The sequence below is a fragment of the Manduca sexta genome, chromosome 26 (genome assembly GCF_014839805.1).
Source record: "Manduca sexta isolate Smith_Timp_Sample1 chromosome 26, JHU_Msex_v1.0, whole genome shotgun sequence".
Lineage (NCBI taxonomy): Eukaryota > Metazoa > Arthropoda > Insecta > Lepidoptera > Sphingidae > Manduca > Manduca sexta.
In genome coordinates this window covers 3,270,502-3,290,684 of record NC_051140.1, presented here as the reverse complement: position 1 = coordinate 3,290,684, position 20,183 = coordinate 3,270,502, and the positions used below count along the sequence as shown (strand labels likewise).

The 20,183-nt window shown below is 36.9% G+C and overlaps 3 protein-coding genes across 6 annotated transcripts; 1 reads left to right on the top strand and 2 right to left on the bottom strand.

Annotated features, from left to right (window-relative positions):
• Window positions 1-1,908: 1,908 nt before the first annotated feature.
• Window positions 1,909-10,315, bottom strand: LOC115449325 (gastrula zinc finger protein XlCGF57.1). 4 transcript variants are annotated; one of them, XM_030177097.2, is made up of 5 exons: window positions 9,847-10,315; window positions 9,491-9,626; window positions 7,674-7,775; window positions 7,313-7,552; window positions 1,909-3,994 (listed from the first exon to the last, which is right to left on the bottom strand). In XM_030177097.2, exons 1-5 carry the CDS (start codon window positions 10,036-10,038, stop codon window positions 2,883-2,885), a joined length of 1,782 nt encoding a protein of 593 aa, XP_030032957.1. In that variant the 5' UTR covers window positions 10,039-10,315; the 3' UTR covers window positions 1,909-2,882. The 4 variants fall into 4 exon arrangements, with proteins under 4 accessions (XP_030032957.1, XP_030032958.1, XP_037299172.1 ...); XM_030177098.2 differs by having other exon boundaries at window positions 9,880-10,307; XM_037443275.1 differs by having other exon boundaries at window positions 9,491-9,681; window positions 9,880-10,052.
• Window positions 10,316-10,513: 198 nt separating this feature from the next.
• Window positions 10,514-14,143, top strand: LOC115449311 (gastrula zinc finger protein XlCGF26.1). Its single transcript, XM_030177084.2, has 5 exons — window positions 10,514-10,958; window positions 11,659-11,815; window positions 12,253-12,387; window positions 12,567-12,722; window positions 12,878-14,143. Exons 1-5 carry the CDS (start codon window positions 10,812-10,814, stop codon window positions 14,014-14,016), a joined length of 1,734 nt encoding a protein of 577 aa, XP_030032944.2. The 5' UTR covers window positions 10,514-10,811; the 3' UTR covers window positions 14,017-14,143.
• A 1,174-nt stretch (window positions 14,144-15,317) lies between these two features.
• On the bottom strand, window positions 15,318-17,294 carry LOC115449327. The gene is made up of 2 exons (XM_030177102.2): window positions 16,788-17,294; window positions 15,318-16,006 (listed from the first exon to the last, which is right to left on the bottom strand). Exons 1-2 carry the CDS (start codon window positions 17,105-17,107, stop codon window positions 15,799-15,801), a joined length of 528 nt encoding a protein of 175 aa, XP_030032962.1. The 5' UTR covers window positions 17,108-17,294; the 3' UTR covers window positions 15,318-15,798.
• Window positions 17,295-20,183: the final 2,889 nt, after the last annotated feature.

Sequence of the window (20,183 nt, the reverse complement as noted above, 5' to 3'; positions counted from 1 at the left end):
TATAATCATTCATCATTACATAAAATGTTCTAAGTGTCCACCCCCTGGATTGACTATATAGGATTGCTGAATATTGATACCATTGTTATTTTATTTTTATTAAATTATTCCAATTTAATGTTTCTTTTTAGCATTTTTATTACATTTGTGTGCGTTATTTTTATTTTCACCCGACCATCTGATATCCGGTTTATTAATCATACGCACTGTGATATCTCCAATAGTAAAATGTTACGCGCCGCTATACTAGCCGATGACATCGGGCGTTTCCGGAAGTATTCGGCTGCGCGGGCAGGCTGGCAGAAGAGAAGATATGTCACGCGGCGACTATTCTATTATTATTCTCTCTGGCTGGACGTTGTCAAAAGAATGTTTAAAATTGTATTCTGTAATTATTTTGCTAATATAATGTTTACTGTAAAAAGAGCGTTTTACAAAAATTTTAGTAGCTTCTTTCATACCTTTATAGTACCATCTCTTTCCGTAGGACCGGATAAGAGCTATACAGGAGTATATACTTTACTTTGTCTACGATGCAATGTAGACAGTGTTTATCAATTACTAGCTTTTGCTCGCGGCTCCGCCCGCGTTATAAAGTTTTTCAGGCTAAAGTTTTCCGTTATAAAAATAGTAGTTTCCCGGGAGCCTATGTTCTTCCCAGGGTCTCAAACTGTCTCCATACCAAATTTCATCTTAATACGTTAGGTAGTTTTTGAGTTTAACACGTTAAGGCAGACAGATGCAGCGGGGGACTTTGTTATATTATTTAGAACTTTTTAAGTGAAACAATCCCGTCATACATCATTGTTGCATAACTTTAACCGTTTACGCAGTACAGGCAACGCAAGCTCTCAAAACTCATAATTTTCCCCGTTTTTGCAACATGTTTCATTACTGCTCCGCTCCTATTGGTTATAGCATGATGATATATGCCTATAGCACTCCAGGAACAAAGGGCTATCCAACACAAAAAGATTTTTTTCAGTTCAAACCGGTAGTTCCTGAGATTAGCCATTACTGCTCCGCTCCTATTGGTCATAGCGTGATGATATATAACTTTGAGCACTTCACAAAGGACTATTCAACACAAAAATATTTTTTCAGTTCGAATCGGTAGTTCCTGAGATTAGCCATTACTGCTCCGCTCCTATTGAATATAGCGTGATGATATATAGCCTATAGCTCTCCACGAACAAAGAGCTATCCAACGCAAAAGAATTTTTCAGTTTGAACCGGTAGTTCCTGAGATTAACCATTACTGCCCCGCTCCTATTGGGTATAGCGTGATGATATATAGCCTATAGCACTCCACGAATAAAGGGCTATCCAACGCAAAAATAATTTTTCAGTTTGGACCGGTAGTTCCTGAGATTAGCTATTACTGCCCCGCTCCTATTGGGTATAGCGTGATGATATATAGCCTATAGCACTCCACGAACAAAGGGCTATCCAACGCAAAAAGAATTTTTCAGTTTAGACCGGTAGTTCCTGAGATTAGCGCGTTCAAACAAACAAACAAACAAACAAACAAACTCTTCAGCTTTATATAATAGTATAGATTAGTCATTCGGTGAAGGAAAATATCGTGTGGAAAGCTACATACCTGAAAATTTCCCAAAAAGAATTTTCGAATGTATATGAAGTTTCCTAACCCGCACTAGTACAGTGTGGTGGACCAATGCCTAGTCCTTATTAGTACTAGTCTACTAGTAGAGCAGCAGTGGACTATAGGTATTTAAGCATACAGTTCAGGGCTTGAATTATTATCATGAGTTGTCAAAGTAACATATACGAGAACATGCTTAAAATTGTATATACCTAATTACGATATTTAACAATGAAAATTAACAATATGTTTGGGTAGGTACTTACTTAATTGAACTATTTTAATGAAAGTAAACAACAAGGGTCGGTTGTGGTGATGATTTATTTGGGTAAAGATCCAATCGCTGTAATCAAATTCTGAGTGGTTTGAAATGTTCTGCACATCTGTAATACATCCCTGAGAAAATTCGCTTCATATATTATCAAAGTGGACGCTCACAATATTCATTTTTTTTTTTTGGCATTTACTATGCCATTCTTCCAGTCTTCTCGTGTAACATGTTCACAGGAACCTATTTATGTTCATATTTTATTTTCCATGAATCTGTTATGGCTGTGTGGCTTTTAAAGCAATGCCCAGTGACCTCGATTAATAATAATACTTAACAATTTAACATACCACCTATACATACATATTACCATACTATACATATTACCTACTTATCGTATTCGGGCACAGAAAAATGTTCAGAATTGAAGGTACGAAAGTAAGGGGAAAAGTACTAGATAGTCAATGGTGCAATGTAACACCGTACAAAAATGAAAAATTGTTACGTTTGACGAGGGATACCGACTTGCTACCACCTTAAATAAAACATTGTCATTTCCGCATCTTTGATTGTCGTACCCTAAGATGTTTTTATTACAAAGATACGTTGCCCAAGCTCCCAAGCCAATACTGGAAAGAGTAAAGCAAGGTAATTGCCCGACATTCACTTAGTTCACCTCCAATCATTGTCGTCGCAAGTCGGCTTACTAACTTTTTGTAGTTTTATAAATAAAATGCCTTCCTGTGTTTTAGACGATGTACAAATTACTCCAACTGTGAATGAAAATCACGTTCCATTTCATATGTTAGTAATAAGTAAGTATACACTATTTAACTTATTTTTAACTACTAAATAAATGCATTTTATTCGACTGTCGTGGCGCCGACGGGGCTGAAGCTGCTAGGGCTATGTAGGTGACTATAGCAAATAGTGCGTTGTTTTTATGTGAAAATTTGTTAGTCTATGACGCGTCTATATATAAAAAGTCATTGGTCGTACCTACCTAATTCATACCATACTTAAATCTGGATGATGTACCCTTAGATGATTTCCAAGGCTGGTTTTCTGTACGAAAGCTACTTTACACACCGGACAAACGAATTTCTTGTCATTTAGATGTATTTTCATGTGTACCCGTAGTGTATACGGTTTCGCGAATCTTTTATTACAGAGTTTACATTCGAAATTTTTGGCTCCAGTGTGTATGTCTAGATGACGCTTCCATATCCACTTGTAAACGAATACTTTGCCGCAGGTTTGACATGAATATTCTTTGTTTTTCAAATGTGAATAACGGACATGCGCGCGCAGCCCCCCAGAGCTCGCAAAATGTTTAGCGCACACATCGCATTTAAACGCTGGTTTCTTGAAATTATGAGTGTCCACTAAATGCCGCAGTCTATGTTGATACTGAGTAAACGTTTCAGAACATTCAGTGCATTTGAACTTGGCGTTGATGTGCATTTTGCGTATGTGGTAGCTACGTGCGGATAAACTTTTAAAATCTTTCTCGCAGTATTTGCACCTTGCGTTGACGGCGCGATGGGTGGCCACGTGGGTTTGCAGCCTGTGCTCTGACACGAATCTTTTGCCACACACGTGACACATAAAGTAATCACTGTGTTCGTTCATATGCACAGATAAATTTTTGAAGAACCTAAATTCTTTACTGCATTGGTGACATTTCAAATTGTCGGATCTCATATCAAAACCTAAAAGGCCGTGCGACGGCTTGAATCTCGGCGTGTGGTGGTATACTTTTCTATGAGCTTCTATGAGATGTTCGACCAATTTATCAATACATTTCAATGAGTCCCCGCATAATTTACATGCTATTACACTTATATCCGCTTTGACCAAATCTTTTGGTGTTTTCAAACATTGCTTAAAATCACTCTCTTTTATATCTGAATGTTGTTTTGCAACATGATCTCTTAATTCTTTGAAGAATAAGAAATTTGCATCGCAGTATAGACAAATATACTTAGTGTTGTTTATGTGTTTAAATGGCACGATTGTAGAGTTCTTTAGTAGAAGAGTTATATTTGATCGCAGACGTCTATTATCGACGTAATTTTCGGCGGTTGTCTTCGCTTTTCTTTTAAATTGTATCGCAATTTCTGCAAGTAGGTAATATATTCATTAAGACTTATTTGATTGAAATTCATTTTCAGATTCAGGTTTTCCCAGGGAACCAGACTGTTTGTGGTATAAAATGGACAAAAAGTAGAAATGTTATCTTTTGTATCCTATAAATGTACTTAATAAAATAAATATTGTCCAACCGAAGGTTGATTTCTAGCCGATTAATCGGCTATAGCCACAACCTTCGGCCGAAGCTAAAGTCTTAAAAGAAGAAGTTTAGTTCCAGTTTGACTACTTATATGCTACAATTAATCATCTAAATTATTTTAGAAGTTTGAAATTTAACGTTTATACTACTGCAGTTGATCTGGAGACGACCAATATTATCTTGCAATTAGTCAAAAATTCGGAATAATGTTATAATTATAACATTTATTTAATTCATTCATTTTCGGTGTTTCCTCTTGTCGGACCTTCGGACCATATTAGCCGAAGGTAGGTAGCCGAAGCCGAAGCTTAGGTCATATACTAAAAATATAGTATCAATAGACTAGCGACAGGTGGAACGGTAGATACTCGGTAGGTGTATTGATATCAATATATATAAAAATGAATCCCTATTTCCCGGGGTCACGCCATCACGAGTGAACAGCTGGACCGATTTCACATTTTTTTTTTTGTTATGTTTGTTATTGTCAGGAGAAAGATCTTATGAAGGAAAAAAATAAGAAAGTTGAGTGGAACGTTAGAAAATTTAAGAAAAGTTAATTTCAGCGATCGACAGAATGCGCGCTGCCAATTCATAGTTAAGACGGGACATCTGTCGGATCAACTAGTTATGAATAAATTAAGTATTATAACTATTGTGGACGAAGACTTATCACAATCATGCCACAGGAAGCTTCTGTCGGGTAAGGAACAGTATATTTTAATAAGAGACTGATGACATATTATTTATATTTTATTGTAATGCTTAATAGTCTTAGCATAATACTTTTTAACACCTAAGTATTGGTTGCAATGTTATGAATTGAATTATTTGATGTCAGTAACAAGATCTCAAGTAACTAATAGAAGTATTTATTCATTGTTATCCTTATGATTTACATTCAACAAATACAATAATAATATGTAGGAATATATATAGGAATCGTACTTCGCGTACTACGTGAATATATCTTTCGTACTGAGCAAATTTTTCAGTACCATGACCGGTTCTCATAACATGTGGCGATACGGCTTAGGTGACTCGGGTATCATAGAGTGCGTTGGTGGGGTCGGCGGGGTGGGAGTGGTGCGCGCGCATGTGTTCTCGCAGCGTGTGGCTGCGCGCGTACGACTTGCGGCAGAGGGCGCAGGCGTGCGGCTTAGCACCGGAGTGGCGCAGCATGTGCTTCTTGAGGCCGTGGTTGGTGATGAAGGCCATGCCGCACTCCTCGCACTTCTTGTTCCGGTGGCCGTGCGTCTGGCGCATGTGCGTGGCGAGGTAGTGCTTGATGTTGTACTCGCGCGGGCACATCGGACACTTGAACCGGTGCGTGATGTCGTGCGCCTCCGACATGTGCTTCACGCGCTCGTTGTAGTGCTTCATCGGCTTCGAACAGATCTGGCACTTCATCACTCGCCTCGAGTGCGCGCTCTCCATGTGGTTCGCTTTCGAGATTTTCGTTTTAAGAACCTTCCCGCACTCTGCGCACGGGTAGTTACCGTGCTCGTGTGTCCTCTTGTGCACCTTCAGTCTTTTCGAATTGAGGAACGATTTGCCGCACACGTCGCAGATGCAATTCGCGTAGTGTTCGTTCAAATGCGTCGTGAGCGTTCTGAACACGTGAAATTGTCGCCCGCACAGGTGGCAAGAGTAAGGGCTCACGTCGACCTTGTAATCCGCGATACACTCGTTATATATGATTTTCTCGTGCGCTTCGACAAAATGGCGGCGCATTGACTCAACATCAGTGAGATTGATTCCACAATGGCGACACTGAAGATTCGTAATCTCAATCTGCAAAGACCTCGGGAATCTTTTAATCTTTTTGAGTTCGTCGTCGAGGTCGGCGTGAGTGGCCGCGGTGTGTTGGCGCAGCTGGGTGATATCCATGAAGTCCTGCGTGCAGTAGAAGCACTGGAACCAGCTGCGATGGTGTCGAAAAGGGCAGGCGGTGGAGCCGCGCAACACGGCTTCGCAGGTCACCATCAGGCGCCTGCGCTCTGAAACTTGTTTTACGCCGTTTTGCGGCGTGTGCAGTATGCCTAAAATAAATAAAATGTGTCTGTCAAACTATACAGAAACTAGAAACTTTCTCTTCACGTCTTCCATATCGGCGTTGTAATTAAATTTTTCATGGTCATTCAACACTTTCTAAAAAAAATCTATATAATTAAATAACTTTTAGAATTTCTACATATTATATACATATTTTAAAATTCACATAATGTATCACACTGCAAATTGGACATAAACATATAAAAAATAGTCTGGTTCCCGGAATACTTTCAACACGACTCAAGGTCCTAGTCACGTCTGAACTGTAATGTTTCAAATTCAGGTCGTCAATCTAGACATTAATCATAATATTTTACAAGAGCGAAACGAAGTTAAGAATGTCAAAGCAAATATTAATAGCTACATAAATCGCCTCTAAGTTCAATTCGGTTCGGACCTACAACATATTCGCATTAGGTCCTGTGACATATTCGTATAAGGTGTCTAAAATACTTTATCTTTTGTCTTATATATAAATATTAACGTATAGACAATTACATAATTAAGTTTCCCAGGCTATTGGAATAATTGTTTATTGAACATGGCAGTTAGGCGGCGCCGAGAGCGGCAAAAAGGAATGTAGGGACAGTATGGATCATGCCAAGAGTCGCCGCTCGAGCGGTAACGTGAGCGGTTTTATGCCAAGCGGCGAGTTGCAGCGACGATTGAGTGAGACAAATAAAATGGGCAATAGGAAGGCCCCCGAGATGCAGCAGTTTACATTGCTACAGAGCGTGCGTGGCGTCGGAAACTCGCCGCCGTGTCGCGCTAAGCTCGGTTTCGTGACTAAGCCCTAAACATATATCTAAATCTAAGATGGACTAAGCTTACCTAACTATAGACCGATGAAGTAGATTGTAGAACGCTCACGTGGGTAATAACATAGAACCTATCTATACTACAGAGTGCAGGCATAGCAGAGCTGGGTATTGGCCACCGTCTACACACTTCTATTTTCTCTACCTACAGATTGCTCCATAAATTTTTGGTCCGTCTTCTTATATCCAACAGTATTGTATGAATTGTATGTTTACGAATCTATGATAAAGCGTTATTATATAGAAATGGAATAAAACTCCTATTAACTTACCTTCAGTTTTATTTTCGGTTCTATGTCCAAGATCTTTAGCCACAATTTCATTCGATTCAATATTGTTCTTCCTTGTCAGTGCAGCAATGGGTGTGTCAGAGTCGATATCATTATCAGAATCAATGATTTTTCTCTTTCTCTTCTCTTTTATTAGTGATCTTTGTCTCTTTGTGCATATAATTTCATCTTTTCCAGTCTTTCCTAAATTAACATTTGGTTTCCCTTTTACTTTATTTTCACCTGTAAAAAAAATAATTTCCTTGTATTCATATCTAAATAAATAATACATGAATGACATAAGTTACATTTGTCTACCCTAATTATTAATACATATTTGTTGATTTTATACAGCAGGACTTACCATCATTGATAACATCTGCATTACAGGTAAAGCTGACAGGTTCAGTGTTGTATAGTTCTATTGTTTCCTTCTCTATCTTTACACTTTGTGTATGTAAATTGTCTGAAATGTTAGTTACATAAAAAGAGATAAAGATATATTTCTGTAAATCCTATCAATTATAATAATAACTATTTAAATATATTTTCAGTGTGTATTGTTTATCAATTATTGTTCTCTTTGGTAAAAGGATTTTTTGAACCTTACTACATTTGTTAGCCTGACAGGGCCGGCTTATACAAACACACAGGACTTTTCGGTGAGGGCTTTAAGCACTCGAAACCCTTGAAAATTAAATGACAATGCTAGGGCGACACACTAACACGTCATAAACCTCGGCTCAGGAGGGTCACTGGGAGAGGATGAGACATCAACGATTATGGATTCGCGTAGTCGTAGTGCGACCTAACAATCTTGACTGTTATCGTTTTCGTCGGCACGTGGTCCGGAACTATTAGAAGGGTCGGGGGCAGTGCCGGATTTATATTTTTTATAAGGTAAACCACTTTATTTGCGCCGCCCCATGTAGGTAGGTTTATGTATCTACGATGAATAGCCAGAGTTATATCGTCCTCTGGGTCTGTTAGAACTGAACGAGGCCGTCTCCATTTGACGCGGTCGAATGGAGGAAAACATTGTGTGGGAACCGATATACCAGACAATTCTCCAAAAATAATTTCGAGGTATATCGGTTCCCAACGGACTTCCAACTTTCACTAGGCCAGCGTGATGACTAAGACCTAAAACCCCTCAGTAGTAGAAGAGACTCGTGCTCGCCTGTGGAGGTATATAATACCTACAGCCCTCCCAAGGCTATACTTGTCCGCGCAGTCTCAACAACGAATGCACACCCATGCATAGGGGGACATTTGTCGCGGCCTTAGACACACCGTTATGTGTGTATACTTCATGGTTGCCAAATTGAAATTAAATTTATTACTTTGGAAATCTTATTTACGCTTTGAAAATGAAATATAGTTGTGAAATTTGATTAAGTACAGGAATACTAAAGGAATACCGTATTTATGCTAATACGGACTGGTTTGGGAGTAAAGGGGAGAAAGAAAAGAGTGATAGAAGCACCGCTCGAAACGGATCATTGGTTTACTTAGATTGTTGGAAAATTACTGAATATTAGAATGTATAGCATTGCACACAGTATGAATATTATTTTTTACATAATAAAAGACTAATAGTTGAGGCATACGCTCACGGTACGCAGATGCCGAGAATTACAATAAAATGTATAGAAGTAATGGGTTAAAAAAAAAGTATTTAAGGCTTGACATCGCCTGTTAATCTTATGCAAACAAATGGTTCATTATTAATTTGCAAACTGATATAAGTACACATAATATCAATTCATATGTAATGCTAACAGCTAGCAGCTTAGCATGCTAAACAATTATGCATTTGCATAATTGTAAGAACACAAAATTTGGCATCATAATGAAATTAATTTAAAATAGCATTTATTGTCACATCTATGAGAGACGGCCAGTAGTGATTTAAAAAAAGTTTAATTACAAAGCCTTTTTCTGCTATAATAATATATATTTTCTTATTATTTGATAATTTTATGTTGTTCTTTATTGATTATTAATAATTATGTTTTTGATTTTATTGTCCTCTAAAACCATTATGGCTATTACCCCTTGAGATACATATGTTTTATTTTTCCAGCTATACAAGTAAATTACAAATTATATAAAGTTAAATAAATAATTTATAGAAAAGCCATTTTAACACAAATATATGAATACTCTGTTAATGCATACCCTTATTGGCACAGTAGTCAGTAAAGAGAGATTCCGCTAGTAGCACTTGCTTTTTAAACGAGCAGGCATCTCTCAAGTGTCTCACACACTGCCCGCACACAAGCCTGCTGGGGCCCCACTCCATTACTCGGGACAGCTACAATGTTACCTTTATATAGTCAATATTAGCGCAGTAAATTCCTAGTGGCACACTGTACAATAAAATATAAAAACAATAATGTTTTTTTTAATATCAAAACTGATTTAATGCTTAAAGATAAGGTGCCTGCTGAGTTAATCTCCAGAAAGCCTATGATTTTATCGTAAAAATTTTGTTACATTTTCATTTTTGTAAAATATTTCTTTATATCACTTAACTTTGGCATTTTTTTCTTTGAAAATAAACTCACGGTAAGCCCATAACATTCTTGCAACATTTCAAAATAAACTTCTTTCATCCCGCTTTCAGATATGTAGGAAGCAGTCACATCCCATGTTCCAGTTGCAGACAGACAACATCTGCATACTTCTGGATGAGATACCCAGTTCTTCATATTAACATTATCCATTTTTTACTACTTGGAAATAAACATCATGTCAGATTTAATAAAACTCATGTAGGTCTAGTGTTACTGTAATTTTATACATTGTGATTTCATATTTGCAGTACAATTTATTTGCAGCAGGCATAAATAAACAACAATTAGCAAAACAATCCATTTATTTACAGCTGAGTTGACAGTGACAGCGGCCATATCTAGAGTGCTGCCAACAATAATTTTTCAATTCTGTCAGAAATCGGTGAAACATTTTCAGTTCACCATCACAATATGTGAATTAATTTAATAGCTAAACTTTACGAATAAGATATTCTTATCTATCTTCAAGTCTATATTAAATTTATAAAGATACAACCTAACCACCGACCGTATTTGTAGAACTCTTGTGGGTCCCATTGATTGCTTGTAAAAACTCCAGTTTAAAAACTCATTTACGAGTTCATCCCTATTTCAAGTTGTCAAATGTCAAAAAAAAATCCTTTGTTGTCAAAAGTTAAATGGGGTTTGGAAAGTACCTATTGTGGTACTTGTTTTAATATTTGTTTTGAATTGTTACTGCGTTTAAATGTACATTAGGCTATCTAGTGTAAAATTTCAGATTATTCACAAGTAACTATTATGACTGTAAGGTTTGAAGAGCTTTGAACAAATATAAATTTGATCTATGAAGTCGGCTTTTATTGAGAGCTGTTCTGTATGTAATGTTACGTACCTATTTAACCGGATGAAATGTTATACACAAATCTCAGTTGATTAGGTATTGAATAACGCTGAGGATAACAATGGAGAACAAAAAGGGAAAAGCTAGCTATGGGAAATGTAGGTGCTGCCTAGCGATGGGACACCACAAGGATCTAATGAAAGAATATTACAATAACGGAATTCGAGAGGTGTACTTCGATACATTCATGGAATGTTTCAATTTGTTTGTGAGTTTTTCAGTACAGTTAGCCATAAAAGTTTTTTTTTATTATCCTCAAAGGCAAGCTGATGACCCAACTGATAACAGAAGTAAGCAATGCTATGGGCACAGCTAAGTCACTACCTACTGTAAAAATCTCTTTAAATCTTGTATGAAGAAACAAGCCAGCGCTTTGGCCATGCTGTTGGAGGAAGTTCATTCATCAAGTTAAACTTTACTGGATTCAGACTACCCCATTTACCCCAAAAATGAAACCTGTTGAAATTTATTTTAATGAATAAAGAAGACATTTTTTTAAAAATTCACAAAAGTTTTAAGGCAATTTAAAATTGTTTAGCTACTTTTATACACACTGAGAATATTTTTTTATTATCTATCTAAAATAACATGTTTCGTTAGATTACTGGTAAGATGTTTGTTAGGTTTGGCTGTTATAACCCCAAATTCTTTTCAGAGTCATAACTTGTTTGTTTTATTAATATATAATTAAATTCCAATGAAAACAAATACTTCACCTCATGCTTGAAGACAAAGTTCCCCCAAAGTTTTAATAGCAAAGTGCTGTATACCACTTTACAAATAAAAAAGATAAAATACTACCTCTTAAAAAAAAAGTAACAATAATATTTTAGGTTGTCCTAAAACAGTTTTTTCCATTAAAACTAATGCTCCACTGACATCTCAATAAAGGAATAATAAAATTCTAGCTTTCCACAAGTGAGCAGTTGAGCACTTTGATCTGTACATCATGTGTGTCCCGTCTACGAGATGCGATCAGCTTCAAGATGATGGTGGTGAGCACTGAGAGGCAGCTGTTGGATGCACTCATACACCATGACGACAAGCATACTGTGTTTGTGAGTGGTGAGAAGCAACTTTAATATCTATTATTTGCAGTATGTGTTAAGTCTATTATATCCAGAGACCGATAAAATAATACTAATAAGTACTAACAAATAAAATTCAGCTCTATCAATCGCTCCAAATATCATAAATATATATGGGTAGAAAAATGGCCAGATATCTGTAAAAAAATGTGTTTACTGAATCTGGTATTAACCGTTCCATGGGTGATGCTATTTACAGGGCTAAATTGGATTTTGAATTTTGTAAGTGTTGCTCTAGGCTACTAATAATATATACGCAATCAATTTCCCCCCTGCCCCTACCTATCTATCTAACTATTCCTAAGTTATGTCTTTAGCTATATAAATACTAATCTTAGCTTGCATAAGGGTATATTTTATTTACGTAACGTGGATGATGTGAATATTGTTATGGAAGTGCAAATTTTGTTGTAGTCCCAGTAGAAGAGAACAAGCTAGAAGATGTAGATATAAAACCGGAAGGAACTACTGAAGTGAAGCAGGAACCACCTGAAGTTCAGCACTATGATATGTCGTATGAATCAGACTTCTTGGACAATGACGATTGTGGTGAGAATCACATTCCTAATAACTAGCTTTTAAGTGATGCTCCGGTTATATGCTTAACAAAAAAAAACGTGACGCTCCGTCAATCAATTGCCACGTATGACAATAATTTTTTATTAATATTAATTGAAACCGCGGTTTTGTACTAAAACTGTGTACTATAAAATATTAAATCATTTCAGAAATAGAAGCTAAAGATATAGTCGACGACTCTGTTGTCTCAGGAGAGAACGAGTTACTGGCACGGTTTGGTAAGGATACTTTAAAACCGCTCCCGTCCAGGCATACACTGCGAACTGTATGCCCAAACTATGTGAAACACTTGGAATTATTAAAAGGTACAAACTTTTGATGTATAGATTTCATGTTCAAGCTATACGAATAATGGTATTATTTATAGTGCAATTACTTCTATGATGTTAATATAAATGCAAAATTCTCTGGTGTCCAAATTTTTAAATCAAAAAGATAATTTCCATTCTGTAATTTTTAGGAATAGAAATCATGCCAAAAATGATAAAGAAGCTTTTACAAGAGAATACTTATAGAAGACTGTCAAATTCTAGAAACATATATGTCACAGAAAAAATAGCACATATTGTGAACGCATCCACACTCTTAGAATTCTCCAACATGACGCCGTTTAGAAGCAGGGCTCGCAACGGCTTCCCTTGTTTCTACTGCAGAAACATATTCGAGAATTTGGAAAAGTTAAGAGAGCATACCTCCGGGCACAAGAAGAGCGATATTAACAGAGTTCTCAAGACATATGGCCCGGAAAGTTTTGTAGTGAATGCTGATATTACAGATTTAACATGTAACATTTGCAGTCAGTCTTTAGTTAATATAAATGAGCTGAAAACTCATCTCACAAATATTCACAAGAAGAAGATGCACCTAGAATTCACAGACAGAGTGATCCCTTTCAAACTATCTCAAACTAACGTATTTGAATGCCAGATATGCGGGTGTAACTATGAAACCTTTGGGGCAATAGAACGACATATGAATGTGCACTTTAGAAACTACGTTTGCAAAGAATGTGGAACTGGATTCGTCACGAAATATAGGCTAAAAGTTCACGCCAAGGGTCATATGGGCGGAACATTTCCCTGTGAAATTTGCGGCAAGATTTTTGCATCTCAGCAAAAGCACAAGAATCATGTTGATACAGTTCACAAATTAGTTAAAAGATTCAAGTGTACAAAATGCCCAGATAGGTTTACAGAGTACTTTAGAAGGCAAAAACATATGGTTGAGGTGCATGGTGTTGCTCCGCTGCAATACAAATGCAATGTGTGTGAAAGGACCTTCGAAAGACGGTATACATTATCTAGGCACATGAAAAGAGACCATCTTGAAGAGAGGGACTTCCAGTGTGAGCTGTGTTCCTACAAGTGTTTCACTAAGAATGAGTTACGAGTTCACATGGTCAAACACAATGGAGAGAGGATATTCGAGTGCTCAGTTTGTAAGAAATCCTATGCAAGAAAGAAAACTTTAAAAGAACACATGAGGATTCACAACAACGACAGAAGGTTCGCATGCGCTGTGTGCGGACAGGCATTTGTACAGAAATGTAGTCTAAAGGGGCATCTGAAGACACACCACTTGGAATTCAGTTTACCGTGAGCTAATATATTTAGTTGATTTATTTTGGATTGTTACCAGAATAAATAACATCAATAATGTATCTTCTCGATTACGTATGCATTTAAAGAATTTTGTAACAAAAATATAACAACAAAATACCTAAATATGTTTATTGTATGCTAAGAGACTTAACGAACTTCACTTCTAAAGAACGTCTTTTGAAGTGAAATTTCCAAAGTGATTTTTTTTATATAAAGATTCTACCACATGCAAAATTTTGAAAAATCTAATTTGAGAGAGCAAAATATTTAATTATTATAATAGTACGCGGATGTCACCCACCTGAGGGTAAGGAGGGCCTTAAGCAGAGGCGGCTTTATCTATTGTGCAGGGTGAGCCCGCTAACACACTGCACACGGGCGCAGTGTGTCAGGGGGCGCCAGACACGACACATTCAGAGACATGCGTCGCTCGCGACATTGGCTCTCGAACAACCTGCGCCCGTGCTAAGGCAGGCGAGCGGCTTCTTTACTTTACACAATAACTTTTCATTTAACATTAACATTAAGGATGTTCACTGGGAGAAGTTGAAGTCGTCAGATACGAGTAGTATGTTCGCCCACAATATGACGTTCGGGTTTGTATGTCTGGCATGTAGTGTGCCCGCGCATTATATTACGATGTTTTGGCCGCAATGAGCACGATTCATTCGTGTAGGTGTGAGTCTAAATTTATAATATAAGGTGCATTCGGCTAATTTCGGATGTTTTTCCGACGTGTTGCGAAGAGTCTCTAGAATATTTATTATCTCATAAAATATTTAAGCGGTACCACTATTTTATGAATGAAACTGGTTATTATTAATGCTACTTTATGTGATAATTTAATCATCTTCCAATTCTCTCTGTGTAAACTTAAAAATAGGTGATAATATCTGTATAGAAATTTAAAACTCTTAGAAAAGATCGGACGTTTCTGGGGTAAGTTCGGACTTTGTTCTAATAACGCTTCTAAATCTAGTATGATAAGATCCACAAAATCAAATAGAAGTCTCGATAATGTTAAGAACGAAATCCACCTTTTTTTGTTTAACTGCACACAGCGCACCTGTTCTTGGTCATAGCATCAACTATGGTATATAGGGCGGGGCAAAAAGAAACAGCGTATCCGCCTATGTAGCTTAAACTAAAAAATTACCACAGATTCGTGGTAATTTTTCGTTATACGATCTTAGCCCGTATCCAATATGCAATATAAATCGTATATAAGCAAGTATTAAGTAAGCTTAATACTTGCTTATATAGGAAATATGTATTCTATAAAATAGAAATTTACAAGAATGTCATATTCCTGCTTTTATTACCTTCAAATACCTGTTACAAAAATCACAATTAAAGTGTCCAAACATCATTAGGTCCAAACAGTAGCTTAGGTGACAAAATCTACTGGAACATAGGCCAATTTTGAGTACTTACGTAAGACAAAGAGACTTTAAACTTAAGTTGTTAAAACCTACATTATCAATAAAAGAAAATAAATACAAATAGAGGATCATGAATCGCCATGGCAGATTATATTGAAGACAATCTGCTGTTTTTATTCTGGGCAATGTCACTATGCTGTAGCCTAGGTTGTGGCACAAATAATCAAAAGGCTGACTTTCTGAAAATTGAATGTTGAGCATTTTGTGGACTTTGAGGACCTTTTTAGGACAGTAACATTAATTTCAATAAAAAATATATTACATTATATAAACATTTTTAAGCCCCATTTAATGAAGCTTTTATACCAGTATTGATGAATTTAAATTTAAACTTAAAATTATGACTTTTCAATCAGTAAATCAATATAAGCACAATGAATAAGATGTTCATCTTTAACTCCAAGCTTGTTTTGCAAATCTCTTGCTATAGCTTGACCTTCCTCCACAGTCTGTTCTGGACGTAGCACTGTTTCTAATTCCATATAGTTGCCAAGACCCTCCACTGTGTCTATGTGGATGCGAGTCTGATCCACCATGTACAGCTTTCTAAAACAAAAAAAAATATTATATTGCAGTAATTTAGAGCGAAACAGACTAGCTCAGTTGCAGTATTAATATCTATATGCATATCCACGGCTCCCATGCATTAACAAGTAAACCAGAAAGGGTTTTATGGGGGATCTATTCCAACAAGTTTTATTCTTTTGCTGAATATTTAGGACATTTTCCATCTATGTATATTGTTTAAAAAAATATATTATAAATCATTTAAAAATAGTTTAAGAAAGTTTTAAGTATATATAAAAAGAAACCACTTTAAAAGCGCATTGCAAACACAGGGGAGTGTGAGAAATTTCTTAAATATATTACAAATACATTAAATTCAAAAGTGAAATTTGAAGACCCTGAAACCATTAGTAAGTTTCAATAATTGTTTTTGTGCCTTTGCTGTGATGTACATCAAATAAAACCTGTGACTAAGATAAAGTTCTCAAAGAGACCCACAATAACAAAATCGCACTAATAAGAATCCTATAACAGGATCATAATTTCTGTGTTCCATTCTTGCTCACTGATGTACCCACTTTTATATTGATAAAGGAAAACAATGTCCCTAAGGTAAAAAGCATATAATACACTGGAGTCTGCTAGAGCAGTAGCATAATAATAAATAGCAATAAACAAAATATATTCTATTTTGGTTCATATTGATTTTAATTAATAATTGTGTAGTTTTGTAGTAAAGCTATGCAAACCGAGTACTAATATTATACCATCTATACATATAGACTCTAGAGCTACTAAAGTAACATTTCGTAATCCTTACCGTGTCTTCTGCACACGTCCTGTCTCTCCCATGCAGTTTTTAAGCATTTCATCAAGAAGTTTTGCTTTTTCACTCTCGTCAACAGAGAAGTGTAACAGCTCATAGTTACTCAACTTCGGACCGTTCTTGTCGTCTCTCTCATACCGAATCAAAGTAGCTGAGTGGTCTGCATAGAATCTCATCTTGAGACGGCCCTCGTTTACCCGATAAAACGTGTCATCTTGTTTAATTATAGTAGCAGGGCTGCCGCTAAGTTCTTCCGCTTTCAAGCAAATGTTGGAATAATCTTTTATCACAGCTTTGATTTCTACGTTACGCATTGTTCAGTTAAAAATATACTATTTCAAAATGCAGCTTGCAATTATCAACAACCGATGGAACGATACAACAAATTGTAAATGACCCGCGAAAAGCGTGCTGACCAGTGTTACAACCAGTGTTGCCAGAAGGTTACATTTCTTACATTTTTCGTTACTTTTGACCCCCTCGCGTAACATGTAAGTAATTTTTATATTTAAGGCAATTTTCGTAACTTTTGAGAACAACGATATTTGTAACACAAAATTTTTATTGTAAAAAGTTTACGAACGCATTTCTATTCAACGCATGCATATTGAACGCATCTGAAACTGACGGGTCTAAAAAGTATTTCACTCCATATCTCACTTTGAGATGGCTCGCCATGAAACGTATCTTGCATATATTAAAACTTGATTTTGCTTGAGTGTGCGCGCGCACATTTCCTACTTCGCGAGTCCCCGCGTTTTCGTAGCTATAGAAATACTTGCCCAAAAAGCGTAAATAAAAAAAAACAATAATGTAACTTTTGCAGCAAAAATGTAACATTTCAGGAAATGAAACGTAACTACGACTCAAGGGCCCTGGCAACACTGGTTACAACTTTATTCCAAATAGAAAGAATATAATCTCTACGGTAACTTTGTTCATTGTTGTTGAATCCAAAAAAATACTGTCAATATTCAAACCACGTTACATACTACATACTAATCAGACAACAATAAACTAGATACTAATCACCAAAAGTATGTACATATTTATGATACGTCGTCAATCTACTAAAGATTTTCCGATGGCCTTTCTTTGGTTCGTCATGTAAAGTCATGGTCCAGTACTATTGTGTCTGCTTTAAAGTAACAAAACAAGTAAAATTTATAGTAGATATTCGTCTTCGTATTAAAATAATAAACAACGTATATAATACAGAAGTGCCAAATAAGTCTTTTTTTTTAACAAAAACCATTATTTTTCGATTTCGTCAAAAACCGTCTCTTTACCGGGTTTTCTCAATGACTAAATAGAACCGTTTTTCCCCCGAAGGGTAAAAAAAACGGATATTTAGGTTTCAGCCGTAGCTTGAACCACATTGAGATTAACGTTCCAATATTCATTGTCAACATCTTCAACATCTTCTATCTCACTCACTCATTAGGTGCATTCGTGAAGTTGTAACCTGCCATAACTATACCTGTCCTTGTCACATACTTGGTGAGCAGCGCGCGGCGGGCTCTTCCTTCAGTGCCTTGAGCCGGCAAGGCCTTAGGTGTGGTTCAAGCTACGGCTGAAACCTAAATATCCGTTTTTTTACCCTTCGGGGGAAAAACGGTTCTATTTAGGTGTTCGAGCCTATGCTTGAACCACATTGAGACGTGTTTATTATCTGCCGGCGCGCTGTCCGACTAGTCCATAATATGTAAGATTTCAATATGGGACTAGAGCTAAGCGTACTGTGACTATTATTATTTTCGTGTGAAGAGAAAGACAGAGATTGTGAAAGATATTTATTCAAGGATAATATCCTCAATTTGCTTGAACAATTAAAAAGATACCTTACATAATTACCAGAATGATATATTATCAATATGTAATTAAGACCTCAAAATAAGCTTTTCGTAAAATCAATTAAATCTTATATTTAATAATAAGCCTACATCACTGGTGTAAAGGAATTACTTAAAGGATTTGGGTTCCTATTAGGTTGCGGTATTATTTCTCTGAAGTAATGCCGAAAGAATGTATTTTTAGACCGCCAATTGCCCCTTTGTAGAATTTCATCAATATTGCAATAATTACCGACCCAGTTGTTGGTTGCAACAACTGCTCTAAAGCTACCTGCAGATGCAGATATTCCTGCTTCTTTAAATAACGTTTTTATCCATCCCGCGATCACGGTTCGGGAAGCATTCTTCACTTTTCCTCTTGTGGTAATGAACAGAGAATCATTACACGCCATGTTACGGCGCATATTCGTTATTAAAATGGTTTTCTTAATCCAGAAGATAATATCAAGTGGCCCATCAGAATTATTTTCTCCTTTCTTCAGCAACCAGCCTGATTGTTTATATGAAACCGAATCAGTTTTAGACCCGAATTTAGGCCAGAGTATGATTTCATTTCCCCTATCTTCGAAGTGATCATTTCCTATCGATAAAAGTGTTAGGTCATGGACTCTTCTGCCGGTAGCGAGCAGGAGAAGCACGCAAGTGTGCCTTGAGACTGCAAAGAGATTGTCGTGATCAAATTGGTAGGTACTTAAAAACGCTAGGAGATCTTCTATAGTCCACGAAATTGACTTTTTAACCGGAGGGGTTTCAGCGAAGACGCCCTTTAATACGTGCTTTACTAGAGGATGGGCGCGGAGCTCGTCAGATCTTAAGGGATTTCCGAAGTTTGCTATAACTGACTTGTGAACGGCTATGGTCTTAGGCGCTAATTTTACGACTCTGTAGAGGTAGCATAGGTATCTAGCTAAATCTTGAGGGCTGGGATCATCTGCAGGTATTCTGTTTGATTGGGCCCAGCTGCACCATCTTGACCAGATTGGTCTATACGTTTTTAAGGATGACGACCTCCAAGATGATTCCAATAGCTTTATTTCACTTTCAGACCAGTTTGCAATCTGCTTCGCCCAGCCCGTACCAACCATACCGCCAATTCCAAGCGTTCTACACCTTGAGGAGCACAATTCGTGCGGAGATCTATAAGGTTTTCGCGAAGATTCGGAATCAACAGCGGAGGTTTCTCTTTCATTTGCTCCAGTTCTGGTTTCCAGAAGACTCTGCTCCAGTTGGGCGCTACTAGAATATATCGTCCCTCCGACTTTTGTAGGTGGCGAAGTATTTGCGGAATTAAGGCTGGCGGTGGGAATATCCACCCCAGATTGTATTTCCAAATTCTGCTGAATGCATCGCAGAATTGGCTCCCTGTGTCTGTCGAGTCTTCGCTGACATAACTCGAAACGACTGCTGACTTCTTCGTGGCGAAGAGATCTATATCTGGAATTCCGTATTTCTGAAATATCCAGGTTACTATTGTTTCCTTGAGGTGCCATTCTGGCAAGGCCTTTTCTCTCGACAGCCTGTCCGCTATTCCGTTGTA

Excerpts from the sequence above, each read along its gene's own strand:
- LOC115449327 (XM_030177102.2), bottom strand. The coding sequence starts at position 17,107 with ATGCGTAACGTAGAAATCAAAGCTGTGATAAAAGATTATTCCAACATT. Across the intron at positions 16,007-16,787 it reads GGACGTGTGCAGAAGACACG|AAAGCTGTACATGGTGGATC; the intron begins GTAAGGATTACG and ends TTTTTGTTTTAG.
- LOC115449311 (XM_030177084.2), top strand. The coding sequence starts at position 10,812 with ATGGAGAACAAAAAGGGAAAAGCTAGCTATGGGAAATGTAGGTGCTGC. Across the intron at positions 10,959-11,658 it reads TGGAATGTTTCAATTTGTTT|CTTTCCACAAGTGAGCAGTT; the intron begins GTGAGTTTTTCA and ends ATAAAATTCTAG. Across the intron at positions 12,388-12,566 it reads CTTGGACAATGACGATTGTG|AAATAGAAGCTAAAGATATA; the intron begins GTGAGAATCACA and ends AAATCATTTCAG.
- LOC115449325 (XM_030177097.2), bottom strand. The coding sequence starts at position 10,038 with ATGGATAATGTTAATATGAAGAACTGGGTATCTCATCCAGAAGTATGC. Across the intron at positions 9,627-9,846 it reads CAAAGAAAAAAATGCCAAAG|CTGTCCCGAGTAATGGAGTG; the intron begins TTAAGTGATATA and ends GTAACATTGTAG. Across the intron at positions 7,776-9,490 it reads TGACTACTGTGCCAATAAGG|ACAATTTACATACACAAAGT; the intron begins GTATGCATTAAC and ends CTAACATTTCAG.